Source organism: Epargyreus clarus, unplaced genomic scaffold (assembly GCF_041222505.1).
Source record: "Epargyreus clarus isolate Ecla_fem2 unplaced genomic scaffold, WU_Ecla_fem_2.2 ptg000007l, whole genome shotgun sequence".
Taxonomy (NCBI): Eukaryota; Metazoa; Arthropoda; class Insecta; order Lepidoptera; family Hesperiidae; genus Epargyreus; species Epargyreus clarus.
The window spans coordinates 23,231,678-23,255,255 of NW_027332215.1; the positions used below are offsets into that span (position 1 = coordinate 23,231,678).

Here is a 23,578-nt window from a genome sequence, read left to right on the forward strand (position 1 = left end):
TCGGATGACCATGTGATCCATTAAAACTCGTACAAACTAGCAAGCAGCCGCAGTTTTTGGAGTACACCCTTAATGTTTGGAGGTGTCACATCAGTGTATTTAGAGGTACCTATTTATATTTCTTTGTAGAAGGCTACTTACGAATTCTTGGAGGATTTTAAAGTATGGTGGTATGTATAGTAGAGTTTTCCTCATGTTAGGAAATGTCACAGGTTATCTCTTACTAGCTTTAATTTCTATTCAAACTCACTACTCGGGCAAAATGCAATTCGGTGCTTATGAGGAAATACCCGAGAAGAAATCAAATTAAACGACATCTGTCAACTTATTGATTCATTTAACTTGCAATATATTGCCTATTTCTGTCTCATAATAACAGTGTTAAACGCTGCTGCTTTCTGTTTTGTTTTGAAGGGTAAGGTAGGTAGGTAGGTAGGTAAGGGAGACATATTTTTCCGAGGTGTTCTAGCATAGTGCTCAGGGGTAGTGACACATCTGTGGCCGACCTCTGGAAGGTATATCTAATCTTGTCTGGGGGTGATTACAAATGTACATGGGGGGCCATTTACCATCAGGTGGACGGCAGGCTCATCTGCTACCCTCTCCTATTTGATAATAGTTCATATCGATTAATAGTGAAAAAAAAAACACAATCTCTTATCTGTTCGGGTGGACCTTTGTAATCAATATTACAAAACCTTCTAGATGAGCTAGAGACATAAATTTTAAAGGCACTTAGTTTCGGATGACAATACAGAACGATAAAGAAAAAGAATATGAAAAAATTCGAATACCCACTAGTAAAGAGCGTAAAATCACTATTCAAGAAAAACATATTTTTACCACGTTTCACATAAGGGACTTAAAAGTATAAAATAATTAAACGAAAAATGTGGGGCGGCACACGAAGCAAAATAGTTAAGTCAGTAGAGAGACTAACAGAAATATAATTCCCACAAGACATCAGTTGATATAATTTGCAGTGTAAAATATTTTTACAATACCTACTCGTATTTCTGTCGAATGCGCTCGATTTTTCCATTTATATTATTACACATTTTTAGACCGTTTTAAACACTTCTATAGTTTTTAGGGTTCCCTACTCAAAGGGAACCGAACCTTATTATTAAGACTTCGCTGTCTTTCCGTCTGTCCGTCTGTCACAGGGCTATATCTCCGGAACCATAATAGATAGACACTTGAAATTACAGAGAATTAAAATGAAATTTACAGAGGATGCATAAAGATAGCCCTTATAACAACAATTACTAAAAATAAAATAAAGTTGTATATTAAAAGGTCTCCGCCATACAACAAACCTGTATTTTTTGGCATTTTTAGATGTAACTGTTAAACCATACTAAGAAGACTGTTGTTTTTTTTTTACAATCCCTTACAGTGCTGTACTCTAACTGCTATTATAATAAATACAAATAAGAACAATAGAATATATTGTAATATAGTTATTTTAATTCTATTATATTTTAAGTTTACGTATATATATTCGTTACGTATATAACTAAATAAAATAATTAAATGAAACAACTTAGCTGCTTCAACATTTATTTAAAACATTAATAAAACACGATAATTTCATGCTTCCATCGTATTTGACATATTTCAATAGAATTACACTACAAATCGATTACTTAAAATACAACATTGAATTATGTTTCAATATTATCTTTTACTTGAAGTCCAGACGCAGTTCCTCACTATCGTCCTTGTTGCCAACTTTTCCATTTCCTTTCAATCGCCGTTACGTCTGAACATTCGTTATATTACGGATATTAAGTTAAAATTCTTATATTTAGTAACTTGACATGGAATATTAATAAATAGCTAGAGAACATACATTTTCATTTACTACTAAAACTAGATTGTAATGTGTATACCTTAAGCATGAGCTACTGTTTTGTGTTCGCAATTTACATACATCATTGAGCATAATATATTGAATTAAAATATTTGTTTTGGTAATGTCTCAGCTATAGTAGGTGTAGAAATACAACCGATAATAATAAATAGGATCCGAAAATCATCACTAACCTTTGGACGTAAGTTCTGAAAATTAATTACATATACTATAATTATAACATAGTACTGTGATGCAATTTAAAGCCAAAGGTACCGCTACTTTACTTAATGTAACGGAAATCATATCAATGTCTTTTCTTTTTTTACTACAAGAAGGTAACTGGTATTTGGTATATCATTTATGTTTGATTTGTTATATTATTAATTACGATAACATCTAGAACATATAAAAGATACCTAAAGTGTGCAAATAAAGGCTAAGTGTTTTTAATCGTTTCAATGAATATATTTTAAATAACACCTTAAATTAAGTGGCACATAAAGTTTCGTGGAACTTAACACTAAATTATATACAAATAAACATATTACTTGTCTGGCTTGACATAATCACTCATATTTTAATATCTATGTTAAAAATAAAATAAACAAAATTAATATCACAGCAAAAGAAACATTTAAGCGAGAATTCCGCGTGAGCAGTTCGCCGGTGAGCGCGCCATGTCGTTATGTAAGGGTCAAAAGACCAGAGGAATTCCTTGTTACTTCGGTTTCCAGTTAAGTTGGAGTAAAACGCAGTGAGTTATGCGACGTGATGCAAGTTGAATTTTACTCCCAAACCTATCTTCAATCTCAATCAAGCCGCGCTGAGGACCCTTCGCCAGAATTCATGGTAGTTGGTTTCTGGGGCAGAGGTCGGTTGAACATTTTTCCAGTAGGACTGTTGTTGACGCTTGGAACCATTTTTTCACGCACCGCTCGTAAGTACGGTCCTCGGGGCATACCTTGTTCAGCAATAACATCAGGAATAGCACCTAGCATAGGCTTCCTCTCTTTGTCGTAGTTAATTATTTCAGCATAAAGATGGACTGCGAAATCTTTGGGTTCGAAATATTCATGAGCTAATGCTGTGCGTCGATGGTAAGGAGACAGTGGTAGTAAATTCTCGAGAGATGGTGTCTTAGTACCGACACTCTTCATCTGTTTTTTATTTTTTCCAATTCTAGGCGCAGTATTATGGAATGGCAGCTCGTAAATATTTTCGACAGCATTTGTCATTTCAGTTTCGGGATTGCAATTATCTTGAAATTTTATAAGGTCATACAAATGTTCAATCAATTCTCGTGCTTCCATGTAATTTTCTGGATCCTCAAGTTTTACTTTAAGGTTTTCCAACAATTCACGTGTTAATTCTTCAGGCAATGTTTGTGTTATTTTATCAACCGTATTTACAATACCGGTATTATTTAGCTGACTATCGGATGGAACTGATTCTTGAACATCTTGTGTTCGTGGTTCATTTAGACGTTGATGTTCAGAATACTCAACTACAGAAAGTTGTGACATTGATCTTGTGTTGTCCATGGTATTTCGTCCACATATATTCATCTTATTACACAATGATCCACAAGATGCGTTAGAAGAGATTATGGCATTTTTCAGTTTCAAGCAATAACCTTTACGTCTCATCCATCTTATTAAACTAATAATCAATACTATAAGTACACATCCAACAGCAGTAACTATTACAATGCCAATTACTTTTTTGTCGCGGTCGTTCAGACCTTCTACTTGATGTTCAGGTTTTTGATGGGGAAATCTAGGATTTTCAACTTTGGGTATTACAGCGCCAGCCCTTTTGCTAAGAATCTCCTCACATTGTATTGTGGGTTCGCTAGAACACACCTTCTTTGTAAATGTTTCGAACCTTACATTTTTTTCTGGTACATTAAAACATATAGCAAAGAAATAATCAACAGTGCAATAGCTCTGATCAGCAAAAGGTTCAGCAGAACGAACCCCTAGTGCTTTGGCGATCCACGATGTTATATTGCAATGACATGAATGCCCATAATAATTATATTTGTATAAAACATTAAAGGGGTATTTTGCGTAAGCAGGCCCTATGAATCCTAAACTACCAGGATAAACAGTTTCAATTTCGTTTTCTGAAAATACTAAATCATTAAATGTACCACCTGGAGCTGATATTGCGTTTCTAGGTAGTACATCAAATTTGTTGCCGCGCATGTAGATTTGATTCCACGACGATAAAACAAATCCATTCTCCATAAATTGGTGGAATTCGCTGTCAACAATAGTAACCGCTACTACCGTGGAATTTATTGCGCCCCTTTGTATGACGTCAAATCTGAAATTATGAAAATACCATAAACAATTATAAAAGTATGTAATATTTTTGAATATAATGATATTTGAAGTACTCGTACATATAAATATTTACGTACCTAGACCCTGTTATGTTAATTTTTGCAACAGCTGAACGCATAGCTTCCGATGCAAGTTCATTAATCCTGCATCCATACAATGACAAGCTATTAATAAGGGACTTTTGAGCAAATGCTTCAGCTTCGATATATTGAATTGAACAATTTAGTGCCATCACAGTATTGTAGGTGTTAGCAGAAAATGCCCCTTGTCGTATTGTATCAATCCTCACAGCTTGCATAACGATAGAAGCAGCGGAAGAACCAAAGGTTCGCGCAGGAAATTCAGTTACTTCCACATTGTTCATGTTGATCTGAAACATACAATTACGAAATTATAAATAGGGCCATTCCAATCACATCATGTTATCGGTAAATCAGAACGCCGTATGATGCTTTTCAGTTATACTAGTTGAGTCGCAGGCATTTCTATTCTAAATTACGCATTGCACAAAATAAAAGATTCGCGGTACTACGCTATTTAAATAAAAATTACACGCATAGCTTATCTCATTGAAAATATAGTATACTCACCGACATTCCCGGTCCATGTTCACCTACGTTTCCAGCCGTTGAATCCAGAGTAAAACTTCCATCACTTAGCTGTAGCTTTCTAACGTTAGTGATGTTTATCATCAGAAGCCATGATAATGCTTCTCCTTCAAGGATCACCGTATTACAATTTTTTATTTCAATGGATAATGGTCCTGCAACAAAAAAAATATTTATAGTAGTGTTACACTCTACATCATGTTTAGTAATGGCTGAATCTATCTACAATAAAATTAAGGATGGCACAATTTAATATAGCAGCATTGATTTATAATACTTCCATTTCCTAAATACTCTTTGTTTGTATCACACTTCACTCGTCTCATGACTCATTATTTTGTAAAACATGAATACCAAATCGGGGAAACGTATTTTTAGACGGCGGTCCGTGGTACTGCCGGCTTGCTAACAGCCAGTCACCTATTGGAAGGAGAGATGGTTCCCTATTAGAAATATATTTGATAATGGCAAGAAATTAACGATTTTTTATTAAATCGCTTATACATTATGAAATTGTTTTGTTTTTTTTTTTTTTTTATTATTTTAAGGTTGCAAAGAGTCTCCAACCATTTTTAACCGACTACAAAAAAGGAGGAGGTTACTCAAATCGACCGTATATATGTTTTTTTAATGTTTGTTCATGGATAGCCTCGTCGTTTATGAACCGATTTTGATGATTTTTTGTTGGAAAAAAAGTAATTTCCAATGTGGTCTCATTATAAGGGATGATGGCAGACCAGAGAAATCGAGGGGAACTTTCAAAAATCGTAGGGGCGACTAATGCGCTTGTAAGATTTTTCATCAAGTATTTTTATTTATATATTATATTATAAATATAATATAATTATATTATAATATAAATATAATATAATATAAACGTTAGTATGTCACTTCTTATTAAACATTACTAAATAAGGTGATTTTTTACGATTTTAAAATACAACCGACTTCTGTCTCTACAAAGTAAAAAATAATTGAAATAAATCTTGGTTGAGCTCAATATATTTCGTTGGATAATGGCGTAAACAGCCTGTTCAATATGAGCCGACTTCAGAAATACGAGGGTCAAACTTCTTAGAAAATCAAAAACTAAGCAAACTAACAAGTTATTTATATTATTATAACTTTTAGAACCACTTAGAAAACCGGTTTGCCCATTCGGACTTGGGGGTCTCTTCGACGGCCTTTTGAAACGCAGCCACTGCTTCCTCGGCGTCCTTAAAACGTTTTCCAAGATTTTCTTTTCTTTTCGGGAATAAATAAAAATCGCAGGGTGCGAGGTCGGGGCTATACGGCGGGTAAATCAGTAATTCCACGTCTGAGGTCGCTAAATAGTTGATCGTTTTCCTGGCGGTGTGCAACGAGGCATTGTCGTGGTGAAGGAGGATCCTGCTGCGAGGTCGTTTCTCGCGAACTTTTTTCAAAACAAGTGGCAAACAATTATTAGTGTACCACTCTGCATTAACCGTTTTATGATTTCCCAAGACAATTGTGGCGTAATGACCTGTCCTTACGAAGAACGAGACCACCATCTTCTTTCCAACACTTTGAACTCTCTTTACTTTAGTTGGCAACTCCTCGGAAGGAAACACCCACTGAGCAGACTGCCTTTTGGTTTCCGGATCATAGCAATAAATCCAGGTTTCGTCACCCGTTACTATGTTGAACACCGCATTTGAGTCTCCTCGGTTAAATTTTTTAATAATTTCTCGGCACCAATCAACACGGCGGAGTTTTTGGGCCTCGGTTATATGATGAGGTATCCAGCGGGCACAAAGCTTCCTGACCACTAAATGTTCATGGAGAATTTTTTCACTTGACTCATACCAATGCCAGTGAATAGCATAATTGTGGAAAAAGTGTGGGGTGCTTTTCGAAAACTGATAAGTGGAGCACCCCAGGCTTTTTTCACAATTATACTATTTACTGTTCCTTAATTGATTCCTAGATTGAAAATTATTTTCTACTTTTTAGTTGAGTTTATCATAAAAGCGTGTTTTTTAGTTTTTTGAACTATATTTATTTTAATATAATGTTTATAAGTGGCCAGTTCCAAAAACTTTCAGTTTGGCCATCGTATGTACTAAACATATACATGTATCAATTATTTTTTACTTTATAGTGACATAGAAGTCGGTTGTATTTTTGTTAAAAATTGTTTACTATTTTATTATGACGGAGCTTTATGTGATGGCGATAGACGGAGCGAAAACTATATTCATTGGAAAGCTAAAAACGGGTTTGACATATGTACCTTACACCGGCAGCGTAGGTTACTATGCGTGATTTTCGTGAATATATGTTTTTATTTGTGAAAATATAATATAATTTAGCAGTACGACCGATCCGAACAGCGAATACATAAATAGTTTACGAGTTGTCATCAATTACGCTAAGCTGGTACACAGTATATGCATTCTGGGGATTATTATTTGTATACAATTTTGTAGTGGGCAACATTGCTGTAAAAAATATTTAAAATGAAAACACAAAAATAACTTAAAAAAAAACTCATTAATAATAAAAGTAATGCGGGATAATGTGCTAATATTAGTTATCACCACATTACATTATTAAATAATAATATACTTTGAGGTACACTTAGAGCTAAGGTTCAGTCGCTCAGAGAGCATCCTACATCCAAGATATATCCCATAAAAGATTTTTTTCTTACAATTGTCAGATTTTTTACAAAACCAGCAATGGAATGGGTACCTATCTAAATATCTGTCAGTAATTGAATAATGTAAAATGAAGATATTTAACAGTGTTCATTATAGTTGACATGGTTAATTGGTTATACAATACTTACGTTAATTAACATGTCTTAATCAGATTATGGTGCTATTTTCGCAGGTAGATTGTATTAACTCGTAGATTTTTTATTTGTTTGAGATGTGATGTGCGTCATTACACAGCTTCGTTGCACATGTTCGTTTTGTCGTTACCAGTAGGACTACCATGAGTTTACAAAAGTATTACTCGCTAGCGACTGCGTAAAATAAATGTATGAAAAATTGTACAGCGCCTCTGGTGGTTACTCGTAGAACTAAAATCCGTAGTGACGTAACTCGATACGTAAAAAACCTATCGAAATCAAATCGCTAGCGAATGTCATTATGATCTATTGCCATACAAATTCGGTCCCATGAGTCATTAATTTGACAGACGTTGTCAAGAAATACCGTAACGATAGTAGTTATGTTATTCACTAGCAAAATGACAATAGTTTTCTATTTACCATTTCTATAGTGGCGTTTCTATGCCAACTCATGGTAATGCTACAGCTCTAAACAAACTTACTGTATAGTGATCTTTATTCTACATAAAGTATAACTGTTCGGTTACATAGGATATTTAGTTACGCTGTTATCACAATTAAATGTTAATATTATACATACATTGAAGTTGGTAGAGGTAGAACTATTTGTGGTTCGACTACGGCGGCACCAGCGCCACATCTATTTCTGCCTAATAATAGGAGTGTGAAGCGCTGCAGTGTTCTGGCTTGAGGTTGTGTTAAGGGAGACATACTTTTCTGAGGCTTTCCACAGGTATATAATCCTAACTGGAGTTAGGTTTGATAGGTTGAGGTTGTTGGATATATTATAAAAAAAAGTTAATTACAGATGTTCATGGGCAGCAGGTAACAGTTACCATCAGGTAAACGGCATGCCCGTCTGCTACTCCTATGTATATATAATTATGTGAATAAAATGATAATTTTTGTTACTTATTGAAGTAGTTTAATATATATTGCATAGTTCTAATTTCTCCGTGTGATCTTACATAAAAAACTTTCATGTTACATAATTTAAATTTGAAAGTAATCGCCTCATATATTTGTGAATAACATGTTATGCAGAGCCTGCCTAGTTGGGATGGAGCGGCAACGTCTTGATAATAATCGCCTCTTGTACCTAATTATTTTCCTTAATAATCATTTTACTTTGCAAATTATTCTTCGGAATTTTTCGAGATTTTAATGATTCGCATTGTTTATTTACTTTTACCAATAATCATATTAAATTTAGAACTCTTAGTATTCTAATGTAACTATTTTAATGAAAATTTGTTTTCTACGGGTTTGAAATACAATATTTCTGAAATTATATAACATTTCGTACTAAATATTTTTCTCTTGGGCTTTTAATCACGGGCTATCTACTTAATCCATTAAGATCTGACCGCTGTACCTCAATATAGCCTTGTAGGTATGCCAAAAGAACAGCCCTTTAAACAGTTCGCTTTATATTAATAATTCGCAATCAGCCATTGTTTAGGAAATCAATCGTTCGCCGAAACGTGTGCCTAATGTACGCAAGTCACGCTTGAGTCTTTCAGTAAGGAAGTATTCTGATGGTTATCTTATTATGCTTATAGACTTCCTAACACTGCAGATCATCTATCGACAAAAGCGCGGAGCTGTGACAATACTAACTGACATTAGTATTGTCAGACGTAAATTCGTAAGTCGAAAATTTAAATCATAAAATATAAGTCGGATATATAAGTCAGATATATTGTCATAATATATTGTTAGGTTAGGTTCGCAAAACATCTCTTATAAAATAAAATCGCCTGGCAGCAACAGCATTAGTACACGAGGTAAAAGATAATTTAAATGTTACAATACACTATATACATATACAGAGTGTGTGGTGATTGGCGTCGGAGCCTTTAATTGTGTAAAAAGAGCGGTTAATTCAATTGGCAAATTATTATTAATATTTTTTTCCGACTTCAGAATTTTACTAGACTGGTACCCGGTTCGTATTTCTTTGATTGCCGAAATAAGGAAACAGTATTCAGGGTGTTTTTCAAAGTACCATAATTATTGAATTATCTTTTACTTAGGTCTTAGATAAATAATTTTATTGCCTACTGGTAGAAAATATTTTCTAGAAAAAAACTAACCAAAAAATACAGGTCAATGACCTTGATTTTTCAGAAAATTTAAAAGTTTAAATTTATTTTCAGTGACTTATTCAAAAAATTTAGGTACTTATTTAACAACGTTTTCGTGTCCATACGTTTAGATATTCAATCAGATGTAGTTGTGTTTGTAAGTTTTAAACTTTGGAAACTAAATAAATTAAAACACATGTTCCAATTTGCCAATTTGTTATTGTTGGAGAAAAATGAAAAATAATGAATAATTTGTACATATTTATCTATAAATTTACCGCAACTTTACACCATTAACGGTTCGACACCATTGACCGTGCGTGCACCATGTCTATACAATAGAGATATTGATAAATGAAAGTATTGATACCTATTAGATTTTTAAGTGCCAAATAACAAATATATAAAAAAAAAGATTTTTACCTTTTATTTTGCTAAAGGCCTTCTCCTCGATTTTCAAAATTTCACATTCGTCAATTTCGATATACAAGCTGACAATGCTCAGAGCCACAGCAGTCGATTTCTTTATGGTGATTTCTTTATTGCGATGGAAGAAAATTTGCCTCACGTCTCCGAGTCCACTTAATGAATTGCTACTAAGAAGTAGGGCTTCACCTCCGGTGACGATCAGGTCGGTCGTAGCCTGCGGCAGGTCGCGGGCGCGGATATGTAAGCGCTGTAACAAAAATGCTATGTGAAATGTTATATAATTAACCTGTTTTCACGTAATATGTATATTTTTAAAAGTATTGTTGTATCGTTCAACAGCATGCACCAGATGTTTACAATATTCTTCAATAATATTAAACATTAGTCATTTGGTACGGACTGACTGCTTGGAATCATCGCTGTATGCTTGTTTACGATGACTAAATAGAATATTAATCATAGTTTTATAAAATATTCCAACATTTGTGTGTAATAAAAATACTCACAGATAGTTTTTTTTTTAATTCTGTCTGTTAAAAAAATTTGATCTGTGATGTTCGAGTAGATCATAGAATAAGGGGTAAAGCGGATACGGGTGATTGATTGAATTACGGACCTATTTAGAGAACGAATAGAATAGAGAAACTAATTTTTGAAATGTAACTCACGCGTTCCTCAAGAACAATATAAAATATATGTTTGATAAGTAAGTAGTAAGGAGGACGAACAATTTACTCGCCGTAAACGATTTTATCTGTCCAGTTTTGTTTCTTATGATAACGTTGGCTTGTTGTACAAGCTCATTGTTATCGGCTTGCTCACATTCATACGCTTTGCCACAGATAGCGTTACCGTGACTCACATTGATAGTTAATAAAGCGTTTTGCTCTACTCTATGACTATTATATGCCTTTAATGTTTGTAAATAATTTTGTGACACTAATGATTTCCGGCTGCCGGCCTATTATTTAAAAACCAAGAAAATTGTACAGGGTCACAGACGAATAGAGTATAAAGTTTTCGACCTCTCTTTTATACTATTATTAAAATATTTAAAATTAATTATTTTAATGAGCGATAAGAAAGTCTATTCTATTTTTATGAAAAGTAAATAACTAAGACGAGGAATACATTCTATGGCCATTGTCCATACATGTAGTCTGTCAGTTTAAGTGGTAAATGATTCTTATTAACGTCTGCAAGTCTGTTATGCTGTTGTTACTTGTTATGCAACAGTTGTTCTAAGAAATCATTGTTTCGCCTGAGGACCAAGTTGAATGCCTTATATAAGAAAGGTATGCTTAAATATGATACAACTTTATACAAAAAACTTTATCGCAAATAAAGCTAAATTAGAACAGTAATTAAAGGGGCTGTGGGGCTATCGCAGTGCCTCTATAAATTCGTTTTCTACCTTCAAATGGGATAGGTGAAACTATTTTAAAAATTATTCTATTAAACCAGGATGGTTTTCTGCACAGGTGAGCAAAAAAGTTTGCAAGTCCCCAGTTGCGTACGTTCTGACTGTTCTGAGTCAGAATCAAGTTGGAGCAGTTTTGTTTTGTAACTACATGTTGAATTACGTTTGCCATTTACGGCGTTTCAACAGACGACGGCTATATACCTACCTTTCCCGTTATTTCCAATTATTGAATTAAAGATTTATGTTATATTCCATAAAATTAATGAGTAAGCGTATGATTATACCATTTTGTACACCTAATTAGCTAACATATTTATTACTTATGAAATACCTAAGGGGTGCGATTAATGAATTAACTGATACTTTTGACTACATCAACATAAAATGGATTATATTATGTATAGAAGAATTAGCTAATACAATGCCCGGAGATTTATGTACAGTCTTGATAGGACATAAGTCAACTCAAACAATAGATGGGTGCGATCACCGTTTGTGCCATTTAGTTTAGAATCTATACGGTTTTAAATTTGATAACAAAGTATCGTATTCATTATTTTCTTCCTGTGTTGATACTATGAGCCAGATGGTGGTATTATTACTTTGAAAAACTATAACACAAAAAAATTACCTATCTCTTGACATATTCTATTTTTTCTTTGAATAAGTAATATTTATTAAGAATAAAATATTTCAAATAATGTTTATAGAATTTAAACTTTGAAAAAATTTTTATTCCTCACTCTTGAAAGAATTGCAAAAATTTAATACACCGTAAGATTGACCTATTTTATTAAGAAATGAGGACCTAAAAATAGTTTTTACGCAATCAACATTGACCTAGTAAGTAATGAATCATAATTTTAAACTGATCGGAAATATCGAGTTAAGTTCCTCAGCCTAAGTACAATTTAAATTATTGCATCGTATTTTCTTTCATTACGTTTCGTGAAGTTATTTTATGGAATATATGCTCTAATTCTTGAGAGCAGAGTTCTTAATGTACAAACCGGAGCAAGGCGTCTCGAAACAAACACGCTCCACAAAGAGTTCAAGTGTAAACGAGCCATACGACCAGACACCCAAGAATTGATTCTGATTTTCAATTGACCCTAATCGTCAACGAGATCGTGTTTAAAAGTCTAGCATAGGATTTATATTTGCTATAATTATGACTTTGTTATAATTAACGGGATATTTAATTTACAGTATAAGGTAGCTTTTATGTCAAATTTTATTAAATGTCTATCGATTCTAAAATATTGCAAATTTAAAATAAAACATGTTATATTACTTAAATTAAGTTATAATATTTGAAATAATTAATACATTAAAAGTTATATTTATTAATTGAAATTATGTAGATATCGAATAGCCGCGGAGTTCCAACTGGTACGTAGGTAGGTATTTGAAACCAAGAACACACGTATGACGTAGTCACATCTCCGGTCAACAACATGTGTCTTTAGAGTAACGGTTATCATCTTGGAATAGAAATTTTAATATCTACTTGGAGTATCAGTTAATTTACATAAATCATTGCATAAAATAAAATTCCTTGAAGTACCTAGAGCCAATGCGGTCGAACACAACTATAAGCATATACTCCGTAACAACCTAGGGGCACACTAACGTAGCTATCTCTGCCCGTGGGCGAGAGCGGGCAGCGGATTGGTGCCGGGGCGGGGTCCCGCGCTGTCTTCGTCCTGCTAATATCTACATATTGCTATTGCGACGCGACTCGTTTCTATATTCGGGGCGGACTAGCAATTTGGGGTGGACTCTACCTCATTTTTTTATTTAAGATGTTTTAAAAGCTTGCAGCAGCTAGCAAACCAGCCTATAGTCCACTTAATGGTAAGGGGCCACTGCAGCCCATGGACATCTGTAACCATATACAATAGGGTCAACCTGACCCAGACGGTCACATATGCGTTGCTCCTTTCGAGGACTAAGATATATATTCTTGTAATTCGGCATCACATCCATGTACCAAAACTCGAAATGAGTCACGATTGAAATGGTTTTGGCGTCAGTACCTCTGGAATGGGTGGCAATAATAAAATTATTGCATTGGAAGCAATAGATTGATTGTTGAATATAGGGATCAATATAGTAAACATGCGTATTAGGTAGTTATATTTTGCAGAGATATTATATTAATATTGAGTGACATAAGCAATACATTAGATACAGGCCTGTGAGCAATACACTCGGCCTAAGACGCACTGTGCTAGTTTCATTTTGTAAATAACGTGTGTGCTGTATGTACTGTATATGGGTCTTCGTTTACAGTATACTATAAGTAAAAATGCGTCTACTTGTATATTCAACTTCTTTGTGAATATTGTTTTCAAGTTGCTGTTGAATACTACTACATTTCATTACAACTACGGGGTGCGCACTTTTGCATTTTTATATGTAGGTATATGATATTTAAAGTAATATTGCTTACCTACATGATCAGATAACCTATACAGAATACTAGCAGGCGTTATATTAATTCATGAATGAAGCAAAATAATGCATTGTTGACAGTTGCGGTGAGGCCGAAAGATTGGAGTTTAATATATTTTCAGAACTGCGGGAATGAGAACTAAAATTGTGTTAATCGCTGCTGTGGTTTAAAAGGTATGGTAAGGGAAGATATACTTATCCGAGGCGTTCCAATTTAGTCCTCAGGGGTAGCAACGCATCTGTTACCAACCACAAGAATCAAATGTTATCGGTGTTCTATTATACATTGCCAAAGGGGCAGTCATCACGTGGACTGTAGGCTCGTGTTCTACTTTATTATAAAACTAGCAGAACCCGCGGCTTCGCCCGCGTACATAAATATAATATGACATACAAATAACTGTAATTACAAATTTGTACCTCTAACCATTTTAACGATAAAGTAGCTTTAATATTTCATTTATTAAAAGCTTTATTTCATAATTTTTTCGTCACTGTGTACCTAAATTGGTCAAGCTTTCTTCAGAAACATACACTAAAACTTTAATTAGTGGCCTGTAATGAAATTTCGTTAAAATATAAGTTTCATGTAGGATACAATAATCATTATTTACACTATTTCATAGGAACCGTCCATGTTATTCTCTGATCCAAAAAGTACTAACCACTATGCAAAAATTATAACTATCCCTCGGTATGTGAAAAACAAAACACAAACGTATTCATGTATTCATTCGAACCGTATGGCAACTGTTTGGTGGCAACCGTATGGCAAGTTGTTAACGCACTAAAACCCCCTCTCACAGCTTTTGGTGCTTAGCTTAAGGTAAGCGGCCTCACATACAGTGGTTTTTTTCAAGGTCGCTGGCTGGGCGGTTAGAGCTCCTAAAATTGCCGCAACCCCAGAAGTCCCCCTTTAGTCTCTTACTACAGGCAGGAGATACTCTAGCTCTGTTCAAGCCCAAAATTTTAATCCAAAGTCTATGTGTCTAACACTTCACCATCACTAATCCACGTATAACCACAACTATACCCCACGGCAGGAACAAAATGTCGGCAAGCAATGTATCCAAGTGGTTGGGATGTAATCAGTATACCAAAATGCTCCATGTGAATAAAATTACGCATTATCATATATGACATTGTTGTGGTGTAGTTGTGCTTACGTGTGAACAGACCTGTCGGAAATTTCGTTTCTAACTTCGAACCTAAAAGATTCACGTATAATACATATACCGTATAAAAATTATTTTATCAAAACATTCCTATGTACATATGTATCAATAAATATTTCATCAGCTAATTTCTGAAAGCTAGTATTCAACACCAGCGGTCGGTAACCCGTGACCCATGGGTGGAGTGTGGCCCGCGACTCTCCCTTGTGGCCCGCGGGTCTGCGCGTTACTAAAAAAAACTGCTGTTCTGCACTTCAGCACGCTGTTAAAAACGTTATACCGTCCTACACTAAACCTCTCTGCACTTTGTTCTTTATCCAGACACGCCAAAAGAATTATAACTGCAATAACGGTTTTTAAAGAAATTTTCTTTACTTATAGTACCCTGATGGGGTTGATTTGTTCTCAACAGAGTAGCTAAAAATGCTGATACATGTGTGTAAATAGAACGGCATACAGGGTACACCCTTTTATAGCCGTCTCAAGGGTTGATCTAATAAAAACAATGACTCATATGCTACATAGTGTCTCATGATAATTTTCATAATGCTTCCTTCCAAATTAACGGATTATAAAAAAAGTTCCAACCCCTATTAAATGACCTTAAGGGTTGATTTTTCAAAAACGGTGAAATAAGTGTCCTATTATTTTCAATCAGAAAGCCAAATATTAATTTTCATAGACTTTGCTTCATAATAGGCTTAGTTTTAAACAAACTTATTTACCCCTATTTTACCCACTTAGGGGTAGATTTTCCATAAATGGTGCAAAAAAAATTCTATCATTCTCAAACAGAAAGTCAATTGCAAGTTTTTGCAGTCCTTGCTTCCAAATTAAAGAATTTTAAAATAAAATTCCAACCCCCATTTAACGACCTTAAGGGTTGATTTTCTAAAAACAATGAAATAGGTATTTAATTATTATCTACCGAAAAACCAAAAACCGATTTTCAGAGAGATTACATTAAAACTGGGGGACTTTCATACAATCTTACAACCCTTATTTAAGCCACATAAGGGTTGATTTCCCCTAAATAGAATTAAAGTTCCACTATATCTAACCAGTAAGGTAATGGCTAACTTTCATAGTACTGGCTTTCAAATTGGCAATTTTTAAAATAAGATTTCAATCCCTATTTTATCAACTTAAGGGTTGATTTTTCAAAAACAATGAAATAGGTGTTTAATTATTTTCTATCGTAAACCCAAATACCGATTTTCATACAGTTTACATTAAAACTGGGTGACTTTCATACAAACTTACAACCCTTATTTAACCCACGTAAGGGTTGATTTTCCAAAAACGGTAGAATTAAAGTTGCACTATATCTAACCAGTAAGGCAATGGCTTATTTTCATAGTGCTGACTTCCAAAATGGCAAATTTTAAAATAACCTTAAGGGTTGATTTTGGAAAAACTCTTTAATAAGATTTTAATTATTTTAAATCCCAAAGCTAAATTTGAATTTTCATCGAGTTTGGTTTTAAAATTGACGGATTTTCATACTAACTTTCAACCCCTATTTTACCCCCTCAACGGTGGAATATCAAAAAATCCGTTCTTATTGCGGATCTACATCATAAAATAAATCTATATTCCAAAGATCTACAATTAATAAGAACATTTTATGATTCTATCTTTTATAGTTCAGGCAGCGTACGCAAAATAAGTAACTTTTCTGAAATATCTTACGGAACCCTATTTTTTTCCAAAATAAAATATAGCCTATGTTACTCGTGGATAATGTAGCTTTCGAATGGTGAAAGAATTTTTAAAATCGATCCAGTAGTTTCGGAGCCTATTCATTTCAAACAAACAAACAAAAAAATCAAACCTTTCGTCTTTATAATATTAGTGTAGATAAACAGCATAATAATATAATGAACGACCCTGTAAGTACAGTACGAGTTGCATGATTTCTACTTTCACGATGGTCAACCTAATATTTCCCATGGCGCACGTCGTCAGTGTGCAGCTCACCATTGACGTTCATATTATGTTATTTTATGCTTTTCCGAGAATATAAGTGTGTAATGATATTACAAATGAACTGGTTTTAACATAGTATATTGATTCTGTAGAATTAGCTTTACGAAATAAGAAGCCTTTTTTGCGAATAGTCGGTTGCGACTTTTAATGTTTGTTATAAGAAACTATGTGACTTTTAATGAATTTCTGTAAGAAAATAAATGTAGCACGGCTTTACTCGTTAAAATAATTATAAATTAAAGTGTTTGTCAGAACCCACGCAGTGCCTGCGAGGTAATTAAAAGAATATTAAGATTAAAAAATATTAATACCATTTTTCGAAGTACCTAATAAATGAATTAATATAATAATTATATCACCCATACGCACTTAATATTTGGCAATACTTATATACTCTATCTATATATCACGCATCAACAGATAAACACAATCAAACAAAATTAACCTTTGTGTTTTACACGCTTTATGTTTTACCCTATCATTGTAACAGAAAATTGTCTTTGTAGTTAATTATTTTATCTTTCAATATATCTCCAATAATAAATTACCAGATGCTAATGGTATCCTTATGATATTTTCTATGTGTTTTCTTGATTGTGTCAGTGGCGAGATGTTTATATCGAGAGCGAACGTGGTAGAGGGCACGCTCATCGCAGGAAGCGATCTCTCATTACGTTTTTTTATGGTTTGTTCGTTGCTCCCGGATCGCTGCTCTCTCTCAACATGCGCTCTCGATGTGCAGCGTGCGACATGAAATTTAACATTTTTAATGTCTCTGTTACAATAACTCATGTAATATGTTTAATTATATAGCTGCGTGTGTGATCCCGTAAATTTAACACTATAGCCCTATATAATGGACACTGTGTATAAGAGCAGTTCTCAAGTAATCTGTTCCCCCGTCCCACTCCTCATCCTCCAAATCCCCCTTACTAAGTAACAGGTGCACGCGCGCTACAGCTTTTTGTATACCATCACTTTTTATTTTTTTGTATAAGTTGCGTACTATTGTTCCGCTTCGTGTAACTTATATGTTCCTATTTTTAATTAACTATCTAAATATTAAATGTCTAAACATTTCCATGGTGAGTTGTATATAGGTGCATTGCGACTATTGGATTTTCATTAATTATACGCATATGTTTCAATTCCAAGACTAGACAATGGCTCCACCGGGGACATAATGGCGACATACATTAATTTCCGGTTTTACGTGCGTCGACACTAGCTAGGTAGTCACAAGTTTTGTGCATGTTGTCTATTAAACCTACATAACTGGTGATTTAGTAAACATATGTTATGTATGAAACTGATATTGAACTTACCTAATTCATATAATTGTGGTACGTAAATGCATCACATTTGCTTCGAACAACGAGGTTAAGAGTAAACGGGACGGATGTATTTTGGATCATATGCGTGTGAATGCGTCATTTGAACATGGCTCGGCGCAAGGTACTGAATTGTTGTTTTTCTTATGGATAACTGTCGTCGAGGCAGGCTACTTAGTTGACAAATCGTCTGTCCTTTGTCTATAAAGATATTGTTACTACTACGTTAAGTTCACCATTTCGTATCAATACATCATGCACTTGATAATAAAAAAAGAAATCTTTGATATATGATGTAATCTATAAAAGAAAGTTCACAGCTTTATGATTTAGCAGTTGGAACTTTTTAATTTCTGTCTGAAAGTAGTAGACAAAACGGTCGTTGACTTATATTTATAAGTTTTCTCAGTGACCAACGCGTGTTATGAACTCTGTCTTGGCAATAACGAAGCGTGTCAATAAATAGATCTAGAAGTGACACGGCGTTTCCGTATGTGTTCTTGTGGCATAAAATTCGTAATTCTTTAAATTTTATTGAACACGTGATTTCATCTTATCTGTAGTAATTCAATGATCTCGCTATTATTGAATAAAATATATCATTTTTCAATATCCAACCTTTTTGTACTACATTGGTAGAATAAATTGGTTAATATATGTCGTGACTCAGCAGGCATTAATTCCATCTTCGAGCTAACGTCGGCGTTGCTCAGATTCCATCTGAAGCTAATTCTACAACGCAACGTGTTTACGTATGAACTAGTCAAATTTGCGAGTGCGCTGGCGTCGCCACAAATAACCTGTCCCGTATTCACACTTGCCTGGCTCTAACACACTGTGCGTTGTTCTGTTCTAACAAGTAAATTATGAATGGGACGGAAGTAGACCGTCGAAAAACCATTCGAGATAAAGAATCGGATTTTTACTCTTCATTGCTAAGAATACAGACAGATCCATTTAGAGAGAAATTTTACAGAAGGTGTAATCATTAAATGCATGATAATAATTTGTTAAATCTATACTACGAATCACAGGGTTTTGGTGTTTTGTTATCTTTAGAAAATTAAACATGTGTTATCATGAAGGGATTGACTTACCTTACAGAGCTTATTATTCGATTTATTTTCACTTGTGACATATCTATTATCCTTAGCCTAGTTTTTCAAAATGTAATATATTATAAGATTATTAACTAACATGTTTTTTCCAAATCCTTTGCATAAATACCGACATATTTATTGTTATTAACTAACCTATGTTTTTTCCTTTCTTGGATAATTTCTTAAACATATACATAATAAGAAGATCACGTTTGTTATTTTGTAATAATAATACTTTGAAGACAACATGAGAACAATAAAAATGACATTGTATTTTTTTCTCTAAGAAATATAATTGCCGTTTTTGCTTATTACAAAGACCTTAACAACGCTAAGTAATATTTGCAATTAAAAATTTGAAGAGTTCGGATGACAGGATATTATTTTCTAATTTATATTTTATAGTAAACACGAACTATCCCATGCAGTATACGAGTACTGTTTTCGCCAGTAATGCGTCTATGCCATAACGGGCGCGGAGAGACCTATGTTCGGCGTTATTTTTTATATATACAAATAAATGTTTGTCTGTATGTCCTTTATATAACCGTAAACTATACATTCGATTATGTGATGATCTTTAGCAAAGTTGTTGTGCATGAGCCCACGAAGGTTTCTGAGTTGGTACGACCATTTTTCGACAGATTCGCACCACTGTCATTCCAATGAAGGTACAAATTTTCAGTTATATGTAGGTATGTCATATTATTTTTTAAAACGCGGTCGAAGCCGCTGGCTACTGGCTACTAGTTTAAGTTATAAATAATAGTGGTAGAGTTATGCACAATCGGAAGTTTTATTTTAGATTTTTGTTTCTTTCCGGATCCATTAAACTACATAATTCGTAGTAGATTTTGATTCATTAACGAAAAATTATAGCTTTACACTGACCCCCCTTACCCTTCAAAAAAATTAAATTGCGTCCTCTAAAAAACGCAACCCCAAATGTAACTTTTCAATGGACTAAGTCCTTTTTATTACATCTTAGTTTGTTTAACAAAATGCATTTATTTATGTGCTGAAAAATTCTTTAGGTATATACATTTTTCTACACGTCATTCTGAACGGAATGAGCTATAGCTCATATTTTTAGGTCCTAATATTTTACCTGACACTTAAGTCAGTATAGCAGAATCTATGTTTTTTTTTGGTATAGAGTACGTATATTTTTATAAATTTAATTCATACTTTTTGTACCCATTAATTGTTACACAGAAATAAAATAAAAAGAGTTCGGAGCGCTTTTTAAGTCGCGCGAAAATAAGCTCATAAAGTAATTTAATTCATTTTATAGTTACTCTTTTATTCGTTAATAGAGGAGTGTAATATACGTTTGGTAATTAGGCGAAGCGCTTGTGTGCGTTTAACACGTATACGGGCGGAGGGCCACTTGTTGCTCTCGTTTTCGAAGATGTCGCGGGCCCGACAACAAAATTCTGTCTCGTATGAACACAAGAGCACATGATGGCATTTATAATATAGGTACAGAGGCAAACTCAGGCTGGATAACATTTGATACATTTTAAAAAGGTAATTGTGAAAATTGGTCGTTTGTAATAAAAATGCTACATACAAAGTACTTATATGTTTTATTTGCCACTTGAGTATAAGTTTTTGAAAAATATTGTAGTCTAATTCTTTTAAAAACGAAATGTACAATAAATAATTAAGTAGTCGTGAAAGAAGGTATTCCAGTTGATGGAATATATTTTAGAAATATTACCTTTTTGCTTGTACACTTTCACTAAAATAATGAGAATAATGTAATGATTTCAGGGGTTTTATTAAAATATTCATAGATGTTATTATAAAGGTAATGTAATGTGTCAGTTATATAGTTTAATAACAAATATATAAATAATGCATTTACATTTTTTATATTTATGTTTGGCCTTTTTGTTGTATTGTGAAACTTTCCATAGTCAGCGTGGAAAATATGACTATATTTAAACTTAAACAAAAAAAATACTATTATTTTATTTTCCACATTGAATTCTCTTTCATTATTTTATATCATCATATATCATTTATATCGGATTGAATTCGGCGAATAAATATGTGTAGTACACACATTGTACACACTGTGTACCTATATTATGTATATATTTGTCCATGTATCTCGGTTAAATAGGAATTCTATGCTATGTATATAGTATATATAGTATTGCTATGTTCATGTATTCAAAGGTATATATATGTGGTAGAAAAAATGCAGTATTTTATTAGAATACATTATATTGAACAAGCCTGTATATATTTATATATAATTGCATCACCCTCTAGAAATTTTACAATAATTGATACATGAAAAGTAAATACTATTACAAAGTGAGAGACAATAATTATTCATTCAAGATTTATGTGTGTGTGGAATAATAATTTGAACAACTCGTACGATAGCAATCTGAGCGGAAATTATCTGCTGGGTACCTTCTCCTTTTGAGTCACTACTTGACCCTCGAATGTTATTTTATATTGACTTATCTGAGTTAAAATGTCCCTAAACCGTACACATTGTACATATCTTTTTGTTCTAAAAATACAGTACAGTATTTTAAAGCATGAACCGTTTTTGACTCATAATGGCCAACATCAGTGGCCCGAATAGCGGAGCCGAACACTTTGTCTGTGAGCAATTCGTGGAGTAGGTACCTACCTGTGCGAGGGGCACGGTGCAGTTGACTGTCACCCAGGAAGGGTGAGCTTCTGATGTACAACGGCAGCTTGCTAAGCCACATATTATGGAGTCTTCTTGCTCGGAGCGGGCCCGACAACCAATCACACATATCACAACCAAACAAACTATAGTATGGAACTTCATGGTGGTGCGCTCGAGCGCGATCGACCACGCGCACCGACCGTCGAACGCCGACTAACTGGGCAGCCGGCTCCGTAGATCACCGGAGCTGTCCTGTCTGAATCGCCTAGTGATGCCGGCTGTTAATATACGCATCAATTATCGATATCGACTGCTCCAGTATTAGTTTATCATTATTCGCACTTTAATTTTTATCACTGAGCTGTAAAAACTATGCTTAGGAGTTTTTTATCTGCATTCAATTAATACGACTATAATATACTATTCATGTCGTATTTGAATTATATATTTAATAGCGATTTTTTTTTTTACGTCATTCCGGATTATAATATTAAATACCATGTAATTTTTTTCGTTATGGATTATAAAGGAAGGTTTAGTTATGTAAGAATGATAAATAAATAGTGATAAAAAGAATGTAAGCATATTAAATAAACATTTTAAAAATAAAAAGTTAATAATAATACACCAAAAAAAAAATGTATTAGTTCATTCCGTATTTTTTAAACACATTTTCCAATATAATGGAGGCTTTACAGCCGTACCTTTAGCTACGGTAAATCAAGAGACATATTAATTTGAGAAGGGTGCTCGTCACCAAAACAAATACAGGTCTCTGGTGCTCGTTCACGTCACAGATAAACATAAAAATATGCTATTAATTCTAAAATAAGTCAAAATTTATTTTTAGTCAATCCTACTCAAAATAAATTCTGTGTTTCATAAAATAGTTCGCTGGCGCTATAGTGTCCATGCGTGGGAGACATTTTATGACATTGTCATTGCGGTTTAATTTTATTTATTTAAATAAGTGTATTATTTTTAATGATCAATATCATTAACTGGGATATGTCCCACTTTTAACATAACTCAGCTTATATGGAATTTTGAAAGGTGTACCTAAAGGTTGCTGATCTCGTTCTAGAGACCACATTGCTACTATTATAACTTAAATTCCCCATTTTGAATAAATATATGAATTGTGAAATGAGCAAAATATAAAATATTATTTTTTGTTAGAGAGATATCGACAAATCATGCATTATTATCGATAGTGAATTAAATTATACTACAAACATTGAGTGCACGGGCGGGGGAGGCACGAGAAAAAGTTATCGGGGCGGGCTGGCGGTA

At 33.7% G+C, this 23,578-nt stretch overlaps 2 protein-coding genes across 2 annotated transcripts in view; one reads left to right on the forward strand and one right to left on the reverse strand.

The window, feature by feature from the left end:
- hiw (MYC binding protein highwire) overlaps positions 1–23,578 on the forward strand; it is a 95,429-nt gene that overhangs the window by 36,384 nt on the left and 35,467 nt on the right. The window lies entirely within an intron of this gene.
- On the reverse strand, positions 2,386–22,511 carry LOC140743697 (uncharacterized). The gene is made up of 5 exons (XM_073075190.1): positions 22,283–22,511; positions 10,146–10,398; positions 4,797–4,969; positions 4,284–4,576; positions 2,386–4,186 (listed from the first exon to the last, which is right to left on the reverse strand). Exons 1-5 carry the CDS (start codon positions 22,445–22,447, stop codon positions 2,668–2,670), a joined length of 2,403 nt encoding a protein of 800 aa, XP_072931291.1. The 5' UTR covers positions 22,448–22,511; the 3' UTR covers positions 2,386–2,667.

Coding starts and splice junctions, on each gene's coding strand:
- LOC140743697 (XM_073075190.1), bottom strand. CDS start 22,447: ATGAAGTTCCATACTATAGTTTGTTTGGTTGTGATATGTGTGATTGGT. Junction 4,577..4,796: donor AACATGGACCGGGAATGTCG/GTGAGTATACTA, acceptor TGTATGTTTCAG/ATCAACATGAACAATGTGGA. Junction 4,187..4,283: donor ATTAACATAACAGGGTCTAG/GTACGTAAATAT, acceptor TCATAATTTCAG/ATTTGACGTCATACAAAGGG.